General features: G+C 55.6%; 4 protein-coding genes across 4 annotated transcripts; 2 read left to right on the forward strand and 2 right to left on the reverse strand.

Moving 5' to 3' along the window:
* Nucleotides 1–2,472: 2,472 nt before the first annotated feature.
* ISF_04315 (DNA mismatch repair protein) lies at nucleotides 2,473–5,121 on the reverse strand (the record flags this gene model as incomplete). Its single annotated transcript, XM_018847921.1, has 1 exon — nucleotides 2,473–5,121. One exon carries the CDS (start codon nucleotides 5,119–5,121, stop codon nucleotides 2,473–2,475), a length of 2,649 nt encoding a protein of 882 aa, XP_018704877.1.
* A 593-nt stretch (nucleotides 5,122–5,714) lies between these two features.
* On the forward strand, nucleotides 5,715–6,380 carry ISF_04316 (6,7-dimethyl-8-ribityllumazine synthase; the record flags this gene model as incomplete). Its single annotated transcript, XM_018847922.1, has 2 exons — nucleotides 5,715–5,920; nucleotides 5,990–6,380. 2 exons carry the CDS (start codon nucleotides 5,715–5,717, stop codon nucleotides 6,378–6,380), a joined length of 597 nt encoding a protein of 198 aa, XP_018704878.1.
* Nucleotides 6,381–6,952: 572 nt separating this feature from the next.
* Nucleotides 6,953–9,823, reverse strand: ISF_04317 (hypothetical protein; the record flags this gene model as incomplete). The annotated part of the gene is made up of 2 exons (XM_018847923.1): nucleotides 6,953–9,515; nucleotides 9,582–9,823. 2 exons carry the CDS (start codon nucleotides 9,821–9,823, stop codon nucleotides 6,953–6,955), a joined length of 2,805 nt encoding a protein of 934 aa, XP_018704879.1.
* An 8,444-nt stretch (nucleotides 9,824–18,267) lies between these two features.
* ISF_04318 (cation diffusion facilitator 10) lies at nucleotides 18,268–20,456 on the forward strand (the record flags this gene model as incomplete). The annotated part of the gene is made up of 5 exons (XM_018847924.1): nucleotides 18,268–18,653; nucleotides 18,823–19,539; nucleotides 19,638–19,850; nucleotides 19,919–19,977; nucleotides 20,053–20,456. The coding sequence occupies 5 exons, from the start codon at nucleotides 18,268–18,270 to the stop codon at nucleotides 20,454–20,456; spliced, it is 1,779 nt and encodes a 592-aa protein (XP_018704880.1).
* Nucleotides 20,457–20,748: the final 292 nt, after the last annotated feature.

Below are 20,748 nucleotides of genomic sequence, written 5' to 3' on the forward strand. Positions count from 1 at the left end.
CTGCTGCGCCGCAACACCAAGGCTCCGTGATGAGGCTGTGCAAATCTTCAGGACAAATGACAACGGGTTCGAGATAACTGCCACACATCCATCATACAAGATCAAACCCCCAGCATTACCAAACCAACGACTGCTATCCACCAACCCATCGTGCCATGTACGACCCCCCCTTCCACCCCTTGATTCAACCATATCTTTACTGTGTACTTTTCAGCTCATCCTCAGCCCACCAACCAAACTCAGCTTTGTTGTCCCTCCTACAGCCTCATCCCGTATTGTCTCCGCCTTTTGGACATGGACACCAATACGAATCATCCTTTCCTGACTTTGATCCTTATCATTTTTGACCACATCCATCATCGTCGTCTACACGTCCACGCGACCACCAGTTCCTTCTCTCTAGCGCCCCTTTCCGGCCCCAAGCACGAGATGTTATTATGCGCAGCGCTATTCAGGATAAGAGCACAGCACCCACCCGGGCTGTCGCGATTGAGACACTTGCAGTCAGAATTAGTTGTATATTACCAGGTCGACAACCGCTTAAGCATCCGGCCATTGAGGCTCATTGTAAATGCAAGACGTCCCTGCAAAAACCTTGGTTGACCTTTTGCTCCTCCTCAACACTTCAAGGCCCATTCAACAAGATCTAAAGCGTTTCCCGGGAGCCCAGGGAAGAAAGATACCACCAGCGGTACTTCTCTAGCTTCCATGCATTTCGATACTCATACCCGAGTTCGCCCATAGGCCGCAGCCAATCCGTCTCAAGTATAATCGACACCATCCTAGTTTACCTACTTCCAAGTGCCAATTCTGGCCCTCCGAGGACCGGTGCGAGATGCGTTGACCGGAGCCCAAACATCACTATAATCTTATCACCGGGAGGCTGGTCACGATATATAGGCTGCACTCTGACAATGTAGAGAGCTACTATTGTCGCCTCCGGGCCGGTATGCATGTATAAACCCATGGACTAGGTCCTGAATGCGCTTTTGCGTGCTATGATTTCGTCGAGCTGAGCACCTGCCCTGGGCAGTCGTGAGCAATAAAGTATGTTGGGTGTATATCGGAAGGTGCATAGCGCGATACAGAGGCGTACATGGGAGTCGCCTTCAGGGCACGCAATATGTCCGCGAAGAGTGTCTCGAACAGCGACCAGGCTGATACCAAGTGATCACTGGGGATGAAGCCGGCTGAAGGACAAAAGCCAAAGACACTACATTGAAGAGGTATTGATACTCTTGATAGAGAAGGTCAGAGGTTGCCATTGTCCACATCATACGGGCCATCTGCGACATCCATATCCGGCTGATAGAGAACTCAGTGAGTTTGCCACCCTTCAAGCACCTCACCAACGTTGCCACCAAGAAATATGTCTTCTTCAGCCGCGCCAGAGAAAATCAAGTCTGTAAGATATTCGGGTTGAAACCCATCATCTTTGCCAATCACGCTGTCTCTCCGCAAAGACCAGGCTCTGACATCGACCGTGTTGCCCCTCTGTATAGCAAATACTGTTACCAAGTGTACTATTCTTTCAGTAGAGTCGTACTCGTCAACATTATACCGCCTGAGGTTGAGATGAAAAGATTGTCATGGTGATAAAGTTGCGCAAGTTGGCGATGAGAGCGACCAGAAGCTGAGGGAGTGAGTGTAGTTTACAGTTGCTGATGAATCAACCACAGCTTCATCTCCCTCACCTTGATCAATATCATCAAGCTCAAGTTTGGTTTCTATCGAAGCTGTGCCCTTGCAGTCGGTGCAAAGTGCATCCTGGCCTCTGTTCAAGCATCAGCTTCCCCTCCCCTCCCTCCCAGTTCAGAGATCACTCGCCGACAGGGCACGAATTATAAACATGATAGCAACAGCAAACCCTTTGCCACCATCCGTCACAACGCGCGCCACGCGAGCCATGTTTATCTCCACTACCAAGTCTTTGGTTATACGGGAGGGGGGCCAAGCAAATACAGAAGAGTCAGCCCACCGCCAGAATACGAGAATTGGACACACCCGCTACTGCACGCCATCGCCGCTAACAGCCTTCTCGCCGGGATTGCCGAGGAAGCTTTCTGGTTTCTTGTTTATCAATAAAGAAAAGTGGCTCAGGGAACGGCCTTGCTGCTTGCCGTTCCCAGTGCTGTGGCGCTTGCTCTCGGGACATCCTCCAGCAAACACACGGCAATGCTAGCCATAGCTTGCCGACAAGCCGCTTCTCCGACGAAAGACGTGTTTCTCATGCCATGTCACATTCATGTAGCCTTCAGTACGAGCGGAAAGACTTACCCGGTAGTTCCTGACATACACGCTCTTCACCCACCACTGGCATCGACAAGTCTGAGAACACACCCATATGCATTCCCACAACAGTTGAATAGAAGCCAATAGATACATTTGTTTCATCACATCTAGCTACCAAATCGTAACAGCCCAGCCAGTTAGATCCCATCATAGCAAGCCCTCACAGTTCCCACGCACCTTTCACACCTGACACAACTGCTTCACCCGCGCCTCCAACCACATCGCATCCTGCCCCGTCAGGCAGCTCCCCAACCGCCCCAACGCCAGCGTCCCGCTGCGAATGTACGCGTCCATCTCCCTCTCCAGGTCCATCCACATGCGCACATCCGAGAAGCTGGCCTCGGCCGTCGCTACGCACCGCCAGGTGCCCATCCCGGCTGGCACGCTCTCCAGCGGCAGCGGGTTGTCCGACTGCTGATTCACTGACCACTGCATCCGCCGCGGCGGTGTTGCTGCGTGTCGTACGATCGCCGACCTGTCTGCCTCTTGACTCGCACCGCGTCGTCGCTTTGCTTGCGGCGGCGTGTCCGCGCTCTCCGCGACACTCGTATCGGACTCCGCCGCCAACGACTCCTGTAGTGCTCCGCCAGCTCGACCAACACGACGCCCCATCAAAGCCTGGCATGTTCCTTCTCCTTGGCGTGCAGTAGTGGCGTCTTCGGCATCATCCGCCTCTTCTTCCACCTGTTCGTATACTAGCTGCCGCGTCGGAACGGCTCGTTCCACAGTGGCGGCCTGCTGCCTCGTGCGTGGCAGCGGACGACCTTGTGGTCTCGGCGCGCCCATCGCGCTGCTGCCCCTCTCCGCGCGGTACGGCGCGGAGCTTATCGTACCGGGCAGGACCGCAGCGTGCCTCGTCGTCACCGGCCACTGTGCGGGCCGGCCCTGAGTCTCCTTGACCCGGGCACTGCCTTCCGGGCTGCTTCTCGAGCTTGCCGGCGACGGCTGCGCTACCACGCGCGAAGCGGGTACGAACGACCTCCGAGGCTCCTCGCGGATCGTCGTCGGATCAGACGACGGGGGTGGCGTGCGTAGGAGCGGCACCCGCGCGCGCTCAAGCAGCGGAGCTCCTCGCATTTGCGAACCTGGCGGTCCGGCCAAGCTGCTGCTGCTGCTGCTGCTGCTGCTGCCGCCGCCGCCGCCCCTGGTAGCGGTAAGGGGAACGCCAAGGTCTCGCTGCTGGTTGATGAGGTTCTGGATGCTCCAGCTGGTGCCGTGCAGGTCACTGAGTCGCGGGCCGTCGCCGTGGTTGGAGCCGTCTGATGGCATCGAGCCGTGGAAGCCGGCTAGGATGTTGAGGGTTGCGTCGGGCACGTCGCTCAGAGGCATCCGCTCCTGGAACGTCGTCCTATTCACGAGGGGGTCAGCCTCCTCCTCGTGCCTATCCTCTACCCTCGGTCGCTCTGGCGTCGCCGTGTCGTCAGTCGCAATTTCGAAATCGTCGACCGCGGCCGCAGCAGTCCGCTGAAAGTATCGCTCAATCCCGCGCATCGGCTTTGACATTCCGCCTTTGAAATAATTGGCCTTGCCGCTCGGTTGCATCTCTATTTCAACGTGCCGTCGTTCTGGAACCGTGACTTCGACGGTCTGAAAACCGGCCCCTTCATCTGTTGCGTTGCTGTTGGTGCGGTGCATGTTGACTCTGTACGCAGTTCGCATCTGCGTCGATACCAGCTTCTCCTCCGTGCTACTCGACATTGGCAACTCCTCCGTAGACGCTCCGCCAACATTCTCCCGTCCCATCGTGCCTTGTCCGGAGCTTCCCTGCGCTGCACTGGTTTTGCCGTAGACCTGCTCGCACATCTCCCCAAACGTCCGCAGCAGCGCATCCGCGTCCGCAAAGAGCACGTCGTCCTTCAACGTCGCGACATTGGCATCGTAGTCCGTAAACGGACAGAGAATCTCGAGCAGGAAGAGCGGCTTCTGCACCGTCGTCCTCGTCCGCAGCTGCAACTGCTGCATATTGGTCTTGAGCACGCCCGCGAGCGCCTTCCCGATGCCCGTCGTGGAGCACAGCGGCCGCCCGTTGACGGAGATGAACGCGCCCTTGCCCGCCAGCACCTTGTGGTCGCCCCCGACGCTCGGCAGGAACGCCAACAGCGTGCACGAGGACGCCGCCGCCGCGCTCGCGAATCGGTGCGTCTGGCCGGCGGCCGCGACCGCCGCACCAAACACCTCCAGGACCGACCGCTTCATGTCCCGGCCTCTCGTCTGCCCCAGCGTGCAAGCTTGCCTCTCATTCCCCAGCACCCTGAAGTTCACGCGCAGCGCCGGGTTCGCCAGCGCGTACGCCACCAGCAGCTCCCTGATCCTCGCCGTCGTCTTCCTGCCCTCCTTGAGCAGCATCCGCCTCCGCGGTGGCAGGTTCGCGAACAGCCCCTCCACCTCCACCGTCGTGCCCACTGGCGCCGACACCGTTCCCTGCCGTCCGCCTCCTCCTCCTCCCAACCGGACCCTGCAGGCCACGGGCTCCCCAGCTGTCCTGGTCACGACGTGCACGGAGGCGGAAATGCCGACGATGCTCGCGAGTGCCTGTCCGCGGAACCCGAGCGTGCGTACGCGGCCGGCGGCCAGCTCATCAAACGCGGCCAGCTTGCTGGTGTGCGCGGGCTGGCCGAGGTGGTCAATGTCGCTCGGCGCGATGCCCTGACCGTTGTCCCGCACGCGCAGCCGCTCCAGGGTGTCGGAGGAGACGGCAACCTCGACCGCGTCGGCGCCGGCGTCGATGGCGTTGTCTAGCAGCTCCTTGACCACGGCGGAAGGTGAGGTAATGCTGGCGGCCGAGCCTATGAGCCGGGCGGTCGCTGAGCTGAGCGGCACAATCGGCATCGCCTATTTTTTCTTCTTCTTTGAGATTTCAGACAAATCGATACAAGTTCCAAAGAAAATACATGTTGTAGGTAGGGTGTTTGTCCTGACGTTTTCCTTCATGGCACTGTCCGAAACGGGTTGCCTGCGCTTCCCGGTCTCGAACCCTGCCAGCTGGCAACGCATCTGGTTGCCAGCTGGCAAAGTTGCCGGACCGATCCGAAGCCGAGATGAAATCAAATCCCTGCTCAAACTCCAATGATTCCATCAAATCTAAATTTCACATATTAGATGTAGAGAACAGCCCTTCTTTTCCATGTAATTGCAAAATTTCAACTTTAGCTTACCAATGTTGACCAGCAGCTTACACACAGTCAGGTTAGAGTTAGACGACCGGAGCTTGTCTGTCTAGCTTCCCGCCCCTCGGCGGGGACGGACCCCTCCATCACGAGGCCCTTCAGAACCAAAGCTCGGCAAAACGCAACCCACTACCAGCAACGCTCTTCTTTTCCCCTTCCCTTGCACCTCTACCAATTCGCCTTGCAGCTTCGCGTGCCATCCCTCCGACAAGAGAAACACACCCAGCCGACCTTTTCTCCAGCAACCCTCTCACCATGTCGTCCCTCAAGGGCCCTACCCCCCAGCAGCACGCCGGCGCCGGCCTGCGCATCGGCATCGTCCACGCTCGCTGGAACGCCACCGTCATCGAGCCTCTCGTCGCCGGCGCCAAGGCCAAGCTCCTCGCCTGCGGCGTCAAGGAGAGCAACATCGTCGTGCAGTCCTGCCCTGGCTCCTGGGAGCTTCCCATCGCCGCTCAGCGGTCCGTCTCCTCTCCCCTCTCCCTTCCGGCAAAGCCCGCGCTCTCTCCAACTAACCCCCCAAAATCTAGCCTCTACGCTGCCTCCCAGGTTCAGTCCTCCTCCGCCGCGGGCGGCTCCTCCGCCGGCGACCTGCTCGCCTCCTCGACCGCCGACCTGTCCGCGACCACCCCGCCCCCGGCGGCGTTTGACGCCATCATCGCCGTCGGCGTGCTCATCAAGGGCGAGACCATGCACTTCGAGTACATCGCCGACGCCGTCTCGCAGGGGCTCATGCGCGTGCAGCTGGACACGGGCGTTCCGGTCATCTTTGGCGTGCTGACGGTGCTCACGGACGAGCAGGCGCTGTCCCGCGCCGGCGTCGACGGCAAGGGCCACAACCACGGCGAGGATTGGGGCCTCGCGGCGGTTGAGATGGGCGTCAAGCGCAACGAGTGGGCTAGCGGCAAGATTGAGGGCTAAATAGGATCGATACCGACGAAGAAATAAATGTTATACAAAATTTAGAAAAAAGAAATGACGGGGGAATACGGCACAGTTGATGGCAGATCTATCATGGAGAGACATTGTATCAATGGCACGTACGGACAGGCATTTATCAAGGAATCCACGTAGTAGTGGGATGAGATTCGAATTAATCCTATTACCACCTTGTTAAATATCTGCCACAAGTCTATCATGCAACATGAGATGCGATTTGCAAACATTCAAGCCAGAACCGCTAGCTCAATGTCTAAAGGAATATGAAAAAAGTAAGTCGCTTCCCAATAAATAATAAAAATTAATCCATTCTCCCAACGATCCTGTAAATGGCTGAACAACGGCATTATAAACCAAGAAGAAGGCGTGGTTTACATGGAAATAAAAGGTATCCCAAAAAGAAACATGAACATGACAGAAAAATAGGCTCAACGACTCTTGGTTCTGTGGGGTTTCCAAGCGCGTTGTTGACTTTTCGTCTTTTATATGCAAAAAAGCAGGCGCATTCAGTGAGTGTGCCAGTGGGTAGGCGGAATGTGACGGATGGCAGTGGCTTAGATACCGGCAAGCTGCTCGTTGGTGAGATCACCACTAATAGGCTTCTTTCTATGCCACAGACTTCGCTTCTTGTCACGCTTCGCTTTCATAGCTGCCCAGCCAGACTCCTCATCCTCGTCGTCGGATCCATCAGAGGTCTTCCGAGACACATTGAGGGACGAATGGCTTCTCTGGTCAGGGATGGCCAAGCCCGCTGATAGGCCGCCAGACATGGTAGCCGAAGTGGTGATGTGGTTGGGCTTGGAGGAAGGCGCGATCATTTGAGAGACAGGCCTGTAGCGGCCAGGTAGTCCGACATTGCTGCGTTCAGAGGGGGCGATGGACGGAGCATAGCCCATGCCGCCAGAGAGAGAGCCGTGAGTGGAACCTGCATAGCCAGAGTGGTGACCCATGAACTGTGATGGGGGCTGGACCATGCTCATAGTACGCATGTTGGGTTCGAAGCGATCCATCATGGGTGGCTCCATGCCCATGACCGACTGGCGAGACGACAGATTGCCCATGGACTGTGTTGCACCGAAGGGACCCTGCTGCTGTTGCATCTGGTAAGGGTTGTTGGGCATCTGTGGCATCTGTGGCATCTGTGGCATCTGTGACATCTGTGGCATCTGTGACATCTGTGGCATCTGTTGCATTGGTTGCATTTGAGGCATTTGCTGCATGCCTGGCGAGTTTTGCTGGTTTTGGTTCATCGCCATGATCTGCATGAACTGCATCTGCATCTGCATGAACTGCTGCATCTGCTGGGTCATTTGTTTTTGTGCCTGCTCTCCGGGGCTTGCTCCTGGCATCATTTGACCGGCCCCCATGCCGCTCATGCCACCCTGGCCATACATCATCTGGTGAGGAATACCAGCAGCAGGGTCAAAACCACCAGGTCCAGCTTGGGGGAACATATTCGGAGGTAACGGTCTGCTGGCATCAATGTTTGGGCTACCACGGCGCAGCGCTCTGGAGCGCTCTTCGTTGGCAATAACGCCAATCAGACCACCAGGGTGCAGCAAGCCACTGCTATTGCGGGAAGCTTCGTGAAAAGAAAGCGACTCTCGGACGGGAGGCCTGTGGATAGAAGCCCCAACAAAGGGGTCCTGCGGGAGGTTGCGGGCAAAGGCGGGAAGCATCGAGTTTCGTCGGTTGGCTGGGCCCGTCGAAGCGTCGCCCATGACAGACTGAGGGCGAGAGATGGGTGACTGGTAGGGGTTTCGGAGGTTCGGGTTGGAGCCGGATACATTCAACATAGTCGGGGGCCTGTTCTTAGCAGGAAACCCGTGTGCTTGAAGAATGGCAAGAGGCACTTCGTCATCCTCATCCTCGTCGGATACGCCGGAAACCGCGGGGTTCGTTGGGTTCTTCATCGTCATCGTCGAAAGCTGCGGCGCGCTCATGGTCGCCGGCAGGTTGGGACGGGCCGGGACGATGGTAGGGGCGGCGTGTTCTCCAGTAACCTTCATCATCTGCTGGCGGTAAACAGCCATGTGAGCCTCCTGCTTACGGCGCTGCTTCACTTGCTGTTTGGACTTCTCAGCCTCGTCTTCATCGTCATCGTAGTTGATTTCGTCCTCGTCGTCCTCGTCCTGCTTGGGAGCCGAAGCTGGGGCTGAACGACCAACGCTGGGAACGGGACCGGTCGTCTTTGCTGTCATGCCTTGCTTCTCCTTATCTTGTTTGTACTGCTCGAACTCGGCTGGGGTCATAACCTTGTTACGCGGAGGGTGCGCAGTTCGCTGACTGATATATCTGTGATTGTTTTTCGCGAAAGAATATGTGCGACCCTCGAACAGGTTGTCCTCCTTGTCCTTGGAGAAGCTCTCAGCAATGGTGACTGGCTTGCGAGCAATGGGGTCCTGTCGAGGTTGTCGCGTGTAAAATGTTTCGGTAGCTGACATTCCGTTGCCAGCGTGGGGGCTGTCGAGGAACTTCATGGCAGTAAATGAGTCACGAAGGAGCTTCGCATCCTCGTCATGGACAGGAGAAGGGGTGGATTTCTTGTACTCGATGGGATATGTGGGCGTTGGCGTAGTGTCTGAGCGAACCGAAGGCTCTGACACCGGAGTAGGTATGGTGTTATTCCGGGCTCCCGTGAGAGATCGGGGGTTGGAGGGAGTTTCGCGGACGGTGTCCAGACCACGGTTAGAGAACATGGCACCAAAGTCACCACCAAGATCCAGGGCCTTTTTCTCCTCCTCAACAGAGCCAGGAGTGGCAGGCGATCGGGCAGTTTCGGTTGACACGCTTGCGGAACCAGTTTGTATGGTCAATACGGGGGGCAGGTCGGGAACGGGGGGTTCGTCTCGAGGAGGCGGAATGGAATGCTTCTTCTGCCCCCCAAACGACCAAGTTCGAGGAGCTTTGAACAAGGAAGTGCTGATAGATTTTGTGGAGGTTCCACGAGCAGGTGAACCATGTTCCGGTGGCGTAGGGGCCTTACTCGCCTGGCGCGACTCAATAGGCGAGGCGGTGCCGTGCATGTCAGCAGATGAGGGTGCCGTCGATGCATTGCTGTGGCGGGACGAGTTATCGGTCGAGGTGGCCTGTGTGGTGTTGGAAAGGCCGCTGCCCCTGAGAAAGTGTGGTTAGCATCAAGAAAAGACGACAGGATATCGTTAGCTAGCCCAAGTCACTTACCGGCTGGTTTTGAAGTCAGCAAACATGTTGTCCTCAAGAGGGTCGTGGACGGGCTTGAGGAAGGTATGTGGGGGAGGTTTAGGCGCAACCATCTTGGCACCGCCATCGAAAGACCGAGTCACCGTGTGCGTGTTGCGTTCTAAAACCTTGAATGAAGGCTGGGCCGGTGCGTTTAGGTCGACATTTTCGAGGTTGTCAGCGACGGACTTGCGCCGACTGAAGGCGCCGGAGAATCGAGGCATCAGGACTCGTGACGAAGATGGAACGACTATTTGCACATAAAAATTTGGTGCAAAGAGTCGAGCAATCGAGAGCTATCGTGACCTTGGGAAGTCGGCGATTTGTTTTTTTGCTCTCCTTTTGAACCTGTCGTCGTCGTAGGCACACGGGGCGATACGAGGTCCCACAACGCGGCGTAGAGGCTATGGCGCAGCCAACGTCGAAGCGTCGGGGCCGTTTTAGGGAGGCGCTGAAGGGGCAAGAAAAAAAAAAGGTGATGCTCGCAGAAGAATGTCGCGATGTCGAAGATGGCAAATGATTCTAGAGTGAAGAAAAGAGTGTCAGTCAACGAGATGGCGGGTTCTTTCTCGCCCTAGGGCAGGCCCGGGTAAACAACCAGCCACGTCGGTGGGACGACTGGTGGTGAATTGTTCGAAAGCAGTTCGTCCGAGACAAGTGGCAGCAGTGGCGTTACGAATATGACAGAGAGGTATGCTGGTGGGGAGAAGGAGTGAAACTTACATCGACTAGCCAAAGAAGAATCTGAGACTTTAAATATAGCAATAGGCTTCGTTGGGATAATTTTCACGAAGCAAGTAGCCAAAAAGCCAAACAATATTGCGTAGATGTGTGTTGCGGTCGCACTTAATCGTGTACCGGAAGTGTTGTTGGCAGCAAGAAGCTCAGGAAAGCGAGGGGCGTGTCGGGGACTTGTTGCGTGCTCGGTTAAGGGTCTGGCCGAACCGGATTCCTTTTTTTTGTTGCCGTTTCGAGTGCAAATTCGAGCGACGAGGCAGCGAGAGGAAGCAGAAGGGATGCGGAGAGCCCAAGGGCAGAGGAGAGAAGAAGAGGTAGAAAAAAAAAGAGGGTGCAGATCGGGCAGCGCAGTGGGTAGGTGGACGAGAAAAAGCCGTTCAAAGTCCAGGGACCGTGGCGTCGAGAAGAGAAGCGGAGATATTAGCGGAGTGGACAAGGCCCTCCCTGGTATACTGGAGGCGAAACGTGAATTAAGGAAAGCGACAAGGGAAAAAGGAGAAGTGCCTCTCTGGGGGTGAAGAGGATGCGCGCCGCAACGAGTGTGGGATGAGGAGGGAAGAAGAGAAGAGAGGAAGAAAAAAGTGAAGGGGACTGCGAACGGAGCGGTTAGGGTAGCGGCAAGGGGAGGTAGAGCGGAAGCAGACAAGGCCAGAGAGGCTGGCTACCTAGCTAGCTACCAGGTAGCAAAGGCACGACGGGCAAGACAAGACAAGGCAACACGCGGACGGAGCAGCCGTGAACTGCATGGAAAACTTGGTCGCTTGCTTTGCTTTGCTTTGCTTTGCTTTACTTTGCTTTGCTTTACTCTGCTTGCTTGGTAAGGTCAGGTCAGACTGGTACCTTGAGGTCATGTAGATTGCCACGCTACCTATACCAATCCAAGCAGGGATATTGGGGGGACAGCAGCTTAGTGGTGGTGAAAAGGGGGCCAAGCAACCCGGGCTAATATTAGGTTGGTACCTTTCAGCCCAGGTACCTGCCAGGCAAAATTTAGGTATTGGACTAGTCTCTTACGGAGTTGGTTAGCACCAGAGTCAATTCAAGAACGAACTGGTATCACCGGTATGGCGGGTGGTAGGGTAGGTTAGTACGGAGCACAGTGGTGCAACAGGTTCAGCCAAGCAGGCGAAGCAGGCACGCCAGGCACCTTCAGGCGAGCCAGCCCGGACAAGGCCAGGCGGTTCCAGTTGGCTTGCTGGGGACCCAGTGGCCTGAAATAGCACCCCTACTAACCTTGGGTCTTTGTGGGTATCCGGCCGCCAGCAGACACAACCCCCTGCAAAGGATGGGGACGCTCTGGCAAGGTACTCGCCTTGCAAGTACCTGTAGACAGTTTGTCTGGTTAATTGGCAGGACATGGCTGGCGTCTCTCTGTACGTTGCCCTTTCGTCTAGCAACTCCTCCGTGTCTTCATACATATACATGTATCTGCATGTACTCCATGCGTGGGAGCTCGCATGGTTTGGCCTCCTTCCCCGGCGATAGATGAGCTGGCAACTGCGTCGCTTTTTGCCGCCGTAGGTAACAACCATTGACCTGCCGCGGTCACCGGTAACTAGCTATGTATGTTATAACACACACGTATCTGCATCAACCGCAGCCTCAAACAACAGTCCCGGCCCAGGTCGCTCGGCGCCCAGTGGGAAAACGAGAAGACGGGGGCCTCGACGGTGTTGTTGCGTTGCGTGGACGAGGTGGCTCCACCAGCCAGCGGAGAGCGGACCCGCCGGGCGGACGGGGCGCAAGCAAGCGAAGGAAGGGCAAAAGACTAACTGGGTGTATTATTACTTTGTCACCGAACCGATGCAAAGAAAATACCACGGAAGATTATTTGGGAGGGGAAAAATAATGGTTAGTTGGCTAGCGAAGAATATGGCAAAAGACCCCAGACGCAAACCAGGCTGACACTGACGACGCGAAAATAAGGACCGGTACTCTGTAATTCGTACCTCCTCTGGTATTAATACAGTAACTGGGTAACCAGCGGGCACACCGTGTCAGCCACATCCCATCCCATCATCCCAAAATAGAAGGGATCGATTCCGCATAACGCAAGATGCTGTGCCATGTCGCAGACAAGGTGCTGCCAGTAAACATCCCATACCGTGTCATGTCCTTGCGCCTCGACACGAGCCCGTGATGTCATGCCCGTATTCCGCGCCAACCACGGATACACCAAACCCGCCCATCTGTCAAGGGTTCATTAGTAAGCGCCGAGGAGGACCAGTTGCTGCCCAAAACACAGTTCGTCTTTCGAGATAATAAATCCCTTTGCTTGTATTCCAGACGAGCAAAGCAGAAGTCTTCTTTTGGGGGCCGCGGCGCCAATGCACCGCTGACTCGCTGGCTACCCGTCCGTCTGGTAAGTTTGCGTCTGCGTCTCTTCTTTTTTCTACTAGGTCGGGTCAGGTGTAGTCAGGTACCAACTTGGTCAACGCATGAGCCCGCTGTTATTAGCGCTGCGACTTGTGTACCAACGTTGACTGTTTACTATACATGAACTGCACGTACCTGCACGCTGCTTTGGATCTACCTAGACGATGGAACACCTTGCCGCACTCTTCCGGCCTCCTCAAGCTTCTCCAGCGATGCAAACGAGCTCCTGGCAGCCTCTACATCAAGCTTTCTCCTCCACCTTTGCTCGCATCCATCCATCATCCATCTGTCCAGACCATTCCGCGACCCAAGCCGCCCCCGCCGCCAACAGCGGGCCGTTCAGCTCCCCAAATCCCTCCCCCCCTCCTTTCCCGTATCTAGAGTTTATTATTGCCTTACTCAGAAGCTCTCCCTCGGCCTAAAAACGAGCTTTGTTGGGGCTGCTGAAAAAAAAAGTAGACCAGCTACAAATAGCCACATCTGACGACTGATGATAATTAAAATGAGAAATGCCACTGCCAGGGTCAGTCGAGTATAACACAACACGCGAGGTGACAAGTCACGGTATAATACGGACAATACTTACTTACATACGGCATTTGCGCATGACCTTGATTCTCTTGCCTTGGCGGGGGGGGTGTCGGAATCGCCTTGATACAAAACATGCCATGCGCCCAAGCAGAGACAGACATGTTCTGCATCATGGGTGCCATTTCCATGCATGTCTCACTATCGCCCTCCAGTTGGTTATCACATTGCAAATCCAAGGAAAGAAATCCAAAAGAACCGCCGCTTCTTTTGCTTCTTCACCTCTCTCTGCTGCCCCTGGCAGGCGTGGGATACCGCCCGGATAGCTCGGGTGGCTCTGGCTCATCACAATCATTGACCAGCCAGCGTTCCATTCCCAGATCGGCTGGCCCCCTTCTTATCCAATTTTTTTTTTTTTTTGCGCGCGCGCGCCAGGCTAAAAGATCACCACCACCAACCAGTCCGTGAACCGGGGCTGGCCGCGGGATCGCGTAGCCGAACCTAACTAGAAATCTCTTTCTTCCACCACCCTCGTCCAACCATTCTGTGTGCATCGCCTTGCTGCCTGCTGGTCAATTGAACTGGCAACGCGGCCAATGGCCCTATGGAAAAGCTTGTGTCCCCAGCTCGTCTCTACCAATGTGTCGTCTGCTGCGTACCACCTCCCCAACTTTACAGAAGCGAAGGTGTCTGTCTGTCTCTCGCTACCACCACGCGAGACAAAGTACTTGCCCAACCCTAATATCCCACCGTTACAACGTCCAACCTTGCCGTTCGCAAATACTTGTAATAACTCACCATTCATCCAATTTCTCGGTGCCCGTGCAGACACCCGTTGGCTCTCGGAGCCAGCGGACTGGCCTTGTGCGGTGTGGGGACCGCGCGAAATTGCCATCGACCTAGCTGACTAGGCTTTTGCAGCCTGAACGATGCGTGCGCCTGCTGAGCTCGTGGTATCGCACGATTTCCTCTCGTTCGTTTTTTTTTCTCTACATCGATCGTTCGGGCAAGGCTCTGTTGAGCACAAGGTCTTTCTCTCACTCCATCAGTCGCTGGGGCCCTGACACTAGCTTGTCGACCAGGGCGAGATCTTGTCGCGACGACAACCCGCACCAATCACCAGGCCAGCCTCATACCAGACAGTCGAGCCAAAACTCAAACCAAGCCTTCTCCCCTCTTTGCAGCCTTTGTGTCCTTTTTTGCTTTGTCGACATTTGGGGGCGTGTGGGCGCCTCCAGTCGTCTCCAGATGATCGGACGATGCTCACGACGATCAATGCCGCAGTGACCGAGCATTCCAGCTCCGAAGGAAGAGAAAGCCAAGCCAATTTAGCCCCATTGTCTGTGGCGTAGAGGGATGTCAATAGTCTACCGAAACCGGCAACTCGTTATTCCCGTCTCGTTGAGTTTTCCTTTGCGAACCGACTTTCACATGCCTATACCCAACCTCGTCCTACTGCCTTTGCTTGACGATTTTCTCGAGCGGGAAATTTCTACAAAGTTGTCATCGTATCGAGAAATTGAATCTCCTCCACGCCGACGCCTTTTTCTAACACAACACCATTGCATCGCGTACTTGTACTGCCACGCGCTTTCGTATCCTCCCCCACCTTAAAAGCACACGTGCTGGCCAAGCTGAGTTGTTCGTTGGGCCGTTCTTCTACCCACAGCAGTGCGTTCGATGTCATCCAGGGGAAAAGGAACAGGGGTGACAAAACGCGCGGGCAAAAAGAAAGCAGGAAAAGACAACCTTTTTTTCGCATCGCTGAATGAATGAGCTGGACACCATTGGCCCTTGGTCCACGGTGCTGGGATAGGTGGCGTTTGCATAGCTTTGCACTGCAGCTTTGGCGGGCAAGCCGCATTGCCATTGCCCAATATCCATCACCGGGCGAGCGGGCGATTCCACATGACAGGGGGGATGCCAATATTCAATTTTAAGCAAGGCAGCCACAGGGTCCTTTCCTGCATCTAATATGAAGTGGCTGAGAGCTTGCTTTTCCCATCCACTTCGCGCTCGCCTTGTCCATTGTGAAAAGCGGGCGGGCCGCTGTACGATTACTTGTAGAAACAATGCAAAACGGCTGGCTAGCGGCCTTATTATTTCTGTTGTTTCGTGGCTCTGGGCAAATACAGCGAGCGCCGCATCGAGGACCCGGGCAGTTGGCAGCGCGACGGGAACACCATTCCGCAAAAGTAGACAAGCCAGGACCAGTCACTTACTGCCCTGTGAATGAGGTAGTTGCCACGAGGCAAGTAAAACACACTCGTCGCCGTGTGTGTGGACGCGTCCCTTCGGAATGCAACTGTCGTCACAACTGTGACTCGGATACCGCATCTTTCAAGTGTGTTATGAAACTACGCAATCCGTACAAAGAAAATGATGTGTGCGCCGCAATTGGGGGATTGCATCGACGGGGCGACGGCGACGCATTCCAGTCAACGATCCGAACCGAGCCGATGATGATGCCCATCTCGAAGCATCTCCATCCCGATCACATCCTACCCCGATCAAGACGAAGCGACAGTACGATTAGCATTGCGGAGGTGTGGAGGTGTATGCAATTATGGGGATATGGTAAGAATGCACCTTCTCCGCAACCAAATATCTGCAAGAAAAAACATCGACACTGCTCTCGTTTGGCCGCTTTGTTGCGGCGCGGCGTATTGCGCGCCAAGAGACGAGGGAAAAGCCACTAAAATATTGTGTAACCCTTCAACGTCTCCGTGCGGGAGTTGCGCAGTTCAGTGTGATGAGATAGTTGACGAGCTTGCTCCGGTCTGTGGGCAGTGCCCGGTGACAAACAGTTGCCCGCAACAGGTGAGGCGGAAATAATCCCAGACACACATCGACGAGACATTGTTGGCGGGCCAGGACCCTAGCCCCAATTCCGTCCTGAATCAAATTAATCGCAGCGGCCATGCAGAGCCCCAATATCACAGGCGAGCTTTGAGGTGCGTGCATGCTTGCGACTGCCAGCTGTTGCACTTGGAGGGAATTGACAGACCAAAGACACGGGGCAACAGGTTGGACGGGCAACTGCCTTGTCGATGATATGCAGTGCAGCCAGCCGTCTTGCTGGCCGAGGCTGCGGTCCTCAACGGAAGGGTATTTTATCCTTGTGAGTTTGGGGAGATGCGGTCAGCGTGGGGCGGTTTCTTTATACATGCATCTGGGTCGCCCCAGTGCTCGTCGTTGTACGGAGTACGAGAGGCAGCCAACGCGTGGACCAGTCAAGTCGGTAACCAAGGGGGCCCTTTTCCGGTATGGCGACCCCGGTAATAAACTGGTTAATGCATCGTGTTATCCTGTTTCCTGCTTGACAAGTGGCGGACAGCTTTTCGGGCTTTTTTTTCTTCAGCAGCGTGCTGATCACGGTTCCAAAAGTCCCAGCCCGGGTCTCCAGGTGAAACAGCCCGGCGTGGCAGCCCGGCGTTCACCGCCGTAGAATAGCACCGTGCTGATACTCGAGGGGAACCAAAAAGATTTAAGGTTATACTCCGTAAGGTGCGATTGTGTGACTGTTGCGAGCGGCTGATACAGACTTGGGGGTATGCGAACAGGAGCGAGACCCGCCGCGGGGATCCGGTTCTTAGTGATGATGGCGATGGCGTTGAGGACGCAGCCACTTTTTCTTCTGTCGTCATTTGTTTGCCATGGGTTGTTGTGTCGGTGAAAACCTCCTGGCCTCATGCGTCGGTGGCCTCCCTCGTTCGCATTTTGCGCCATTCCGCGCACCGCACGGCAATTTGGCGAGCCGAGCCCACAATGAGCAGAGGGAGAGGGAGGAGAGGCTGGACCCTATCTGCACGACATGACACGACAACGATCAAGACTCAGACTCGCAGTAGCCTGCATGCAAAGGAATAGCACACGTCCTTTCACCTGCCGGGGCCGAGCTTTAAAGGCTGCTAGACTGGAAGCGGCATCGCGGTGGCTTTTGCTGATGCAATCTGGGCGGGTTGAAGGCTGGCAGATGAGCCAAGCAGCGGCGCCCATCAAGGCCGGCGAAAGGGATAGCGCTGGACCCTTGTTGACGGAGTTGACCCTTGTTAGTTCCGTCGATGACCAAGATGGCGTTTTTGCGAGGATGCAGCTGACTCGGTGGGTGGGATGATGGCGATGGTAGAGAGGAGATTTCTTACCATCTGTTGCAGGACTGACAAAAGAAGAGAAAAGCCAAGGAGGAAGGAACGAGGGCCAAGGCGATGATGGATGGGTAGTGCGGGGGTTGGGCTCTGCATAAAGATGCATGCATAAGTGAGTTGGCAAGTTGCTGACGATGTGAATAGAAGCAGGATTGAACAGAGGTTGACTGGCTGGCAGAGGAATGATCAAGGTGCTACAGAGTCCTCTGTAGGTACCTCGCTCGGCACTCGTATAGAGAGAGTGCCAGTACGCAAGGCTGGATGTCTTCTGCTAATCTTGTTGGCAAGATTTACCGTAGAAAACCCTTTTAAAAAAAAAATACTGCATATCGGTTTTCGAGTCCATGTCTTTTTTTACATTATAGATATCCGAATAGATTAAAAAGAAAACCGCCGTAGGGAGTGTCCAAGCGTCAACAAGCCAAGACCGGTCCTGCGGGGGCGAGGCAGCCGGCTGAACGCAACCATCCCAGTCAGCCAGTCAGAATATTTTACCACCACCACTGATTGACCTGCTCGTACCAACGAGCCAAGCACAAATAATCGCTCGGCATCCCTCCCCCATTGTCAATTCATTTTCAATTCTATCGGGCTCATCACCAAAGACGTTTTTGCGTACGGCACGACATCAACACGCCTCCGCGCTTCCTGTCTTGTCTGACCAATAGCTTCTTGGTCTTGGTTGCTTTGCTCTCTCCATCACCCGCGGATCTCTCCAATATCGCTTCTCCCTAGCTCCCATCGCCACATCGAGGACCACTGCTTCGCGCGTCTCTTCTCTAGCACCGCCTCTCCCCGTCATTCCCTCAGCCCTACTCTGCTTCTGCTTGCGCCTGCTTGCTCGAGTGGTCTCCCTTGAGGGCGCTTATTCACTCCTCATGAGCTCCCCCAGCCCGCGTCCGCCGCAGCATGGCCGCCGGCCCTCGCTGGTCCAACAAGAGGACGGCCTCTACCACTCGGCCGTGCCAACGCGCACCGGCATGCTCACCTCAATGATGCGCTCCCGCTCCCAGCAGAGCTTGCACGCGACCTGGCGCAACCACTATGCCTCCGACGACGACGAGCCCGTCCGCGGACGCTCCCGCGGCCACCCGCCCGAGGATGACGAGCTCGAGCGCCTCCTCCACGACGAGAATCGTCTGAGCCAGATTCTTCACGGACCACAGAACCGCAGCATGAACCTCATTGGCAAGAGCAACCCGAGATATCGTTGGGACTCGTACTGGAAGTCCGAGGAGGAGCTGCAGGGCATGTCGAGAAAACTGTAAGTTACCTACCTACCTATCCAAGACATGCAGCTCTACCACGCGTCACGCAAATGCACTCTGTACCTGTCTCATGCTTCTGGCCGATTGCCTTGCGATCTATATTGCCTCCCGCCCCCTCTCCCTCCCCCAAGTTGACCCTTGTCTTACTAAACCGTCTTTGCCAAGGCGCGAATACTACGAGCGCACGAATGACCTCATCCAGCAGTACATGTACATTGACTGCCTGCTCGATTCCACCATCCCCCACGAGCTTCTCAACGAGTACAACGCTGAGCTGGAGGCCTCGGCCTTTCGTGGCGTCGACATCCCCAACACCATCTCCGAAGAGCCCGACTCGTCGTCCCTCTCCGGTTCTGTCACCGAGCGCTTCAACGGCGGCGCGTCGTACGGCTCGACAAACACCCTGCCTCCTGCAGTGCCCCCCGAGAATGTTAACAAGACCCCGCCACTGCCTGCCAAGCGCACGCCCAAGGACATTTTCCGCTCCTCTGAGAACCTGACCATGCTGCCACAGAACCAGGCGGCGGAGGAGGAGGACGGAGAGATCTTCCACGCCTTGTCGGACGAGAGACGGCCTTTGCTAAAGCCGAACTCAAAAGATCTTGAGAACGGCCCCCGGCCTCTTCTCCCCTGGCTCGAAGATGGAGAGGTTGACAGCGATGACCCCATCGTCACCCTCGCCATCTACGTCAACCTTATTGCCAACGTTGTGCTTCTCGTCGGTAAAATCATTGTCATCATCTCGGTTCCCTCCATGTCCGTCCTGGCCTCTCTGGTCGATGCCGTCTTGGACTTCTTGAGTACTGCCATTGTCTGGACCACTACCCGCCTCATTGCCTCGAGTGCAAGTGACCATCACCGGTATCCTGTCGGACGCACTCGGTATGTTGCTGGACCTTCCCTGTTACCCTACCCTACGTGACCATGCCTCTCGCGCACTTGATACCCTTCCAGCGCTAACAACCCCTGCTTCACCATAGCCTCGAGCCTCTGGGCGTTCTTGTCTTTTCCGTCATCATGGTCACTTCGTTCTGCCAAGTCGCTCTCACGTGTATACAGCGTCTCATGGGCAATGAGCACGAACTAATTGAACTGGGCGTGCCAGCTATTACCATCATGGCCTCTACCGTCGTGATCAAAGGCGCATGCTGGGTCTGGTGTCGAATGGTCAGAAACTCTAGCGTCCGAGCCCTGTAAGTCGCCTCACACGGGCTCAGCCGGCCCTGCGTTGATTGGAACGCGATATTAACACTTGATGCAGTGCTGAAGACGCCAAGACGGATGTCATTTTCAACATTGGCTCTATCTTATTCCCCATCAGTAAGTAGCTACACCACACCGAATTGATAAGTTCCTCCCAAAAATCCCCCCAGCTCGCTGACGCCCTGACTTCAGTCGGTTTCTACGGCAAGGTCTGGTGGCTCGACGCCACCGGTGGCCTGTTACTCTCCCTCGTTGTCGTCTTCACCTGGAGCCACACGTCAGCCCATCACGTCCGCAACCTGACGGGCTTCGGCGCCGAGCCGGACGAGCGCAACCTGCTACTCTACCTGACGATGCGCTTCGCCACCGCCATCCGCAAGATCCAGAACCTGCGCGCCTACCACGCCGGCGACAAGCTCTTCGTCGAGGTCGACATTGTCCTCTCCGCCATCACCCCGCTCAAGGACTCCCACGACCTGAGCGAGGTCCTCACCTACTTCCTCGAGTCGGTGCCCATCGTCGACCGCGCCTTTGTGCACGTCGACTACACGAGCTACAACGCGCCGACTCACATGCTCAAGCAGTCTTCCTCGTAAGACGGGAGCGCTGCAACGTAAGCATCACCGTAGCGATAAGCGAGTGATTTGTATTCATTTGCCCCCGGCTGAACTTTGCACGGGCATTTCATTTCTTGCTTTGTTTTAGTATATATTGAACTACCTTTTTCTGGATATTTATCGGGGCACAAAAATGCGAGGAGTTTGAAAAGCACAAAAAGAACAGGAGACTTGAACTAGAGGGCTGGCGTTGTTGGATAGATGGCACTTACATAGTTTGGTATATTCGATCGAAAAAGTACAGTACTTGAAAAAAAGAGACTACAGAATT

The sequence above is a fragment of the Cordyceps fumosorosea genome (assembly GCF_001636725.1).
Source record: "Cordyceps fumosorosea ARSEF 2679 chromosome Unknown scaffold_9, whole genome shotgun sequence".
NCBI classification, from domain to species: Eukaryota; Fungi; Ascomycota; class Sordariomycetes; order Hypocreales; family Cordycipitaceae; genus Cordyceps; species Cordyceps fumosorosea.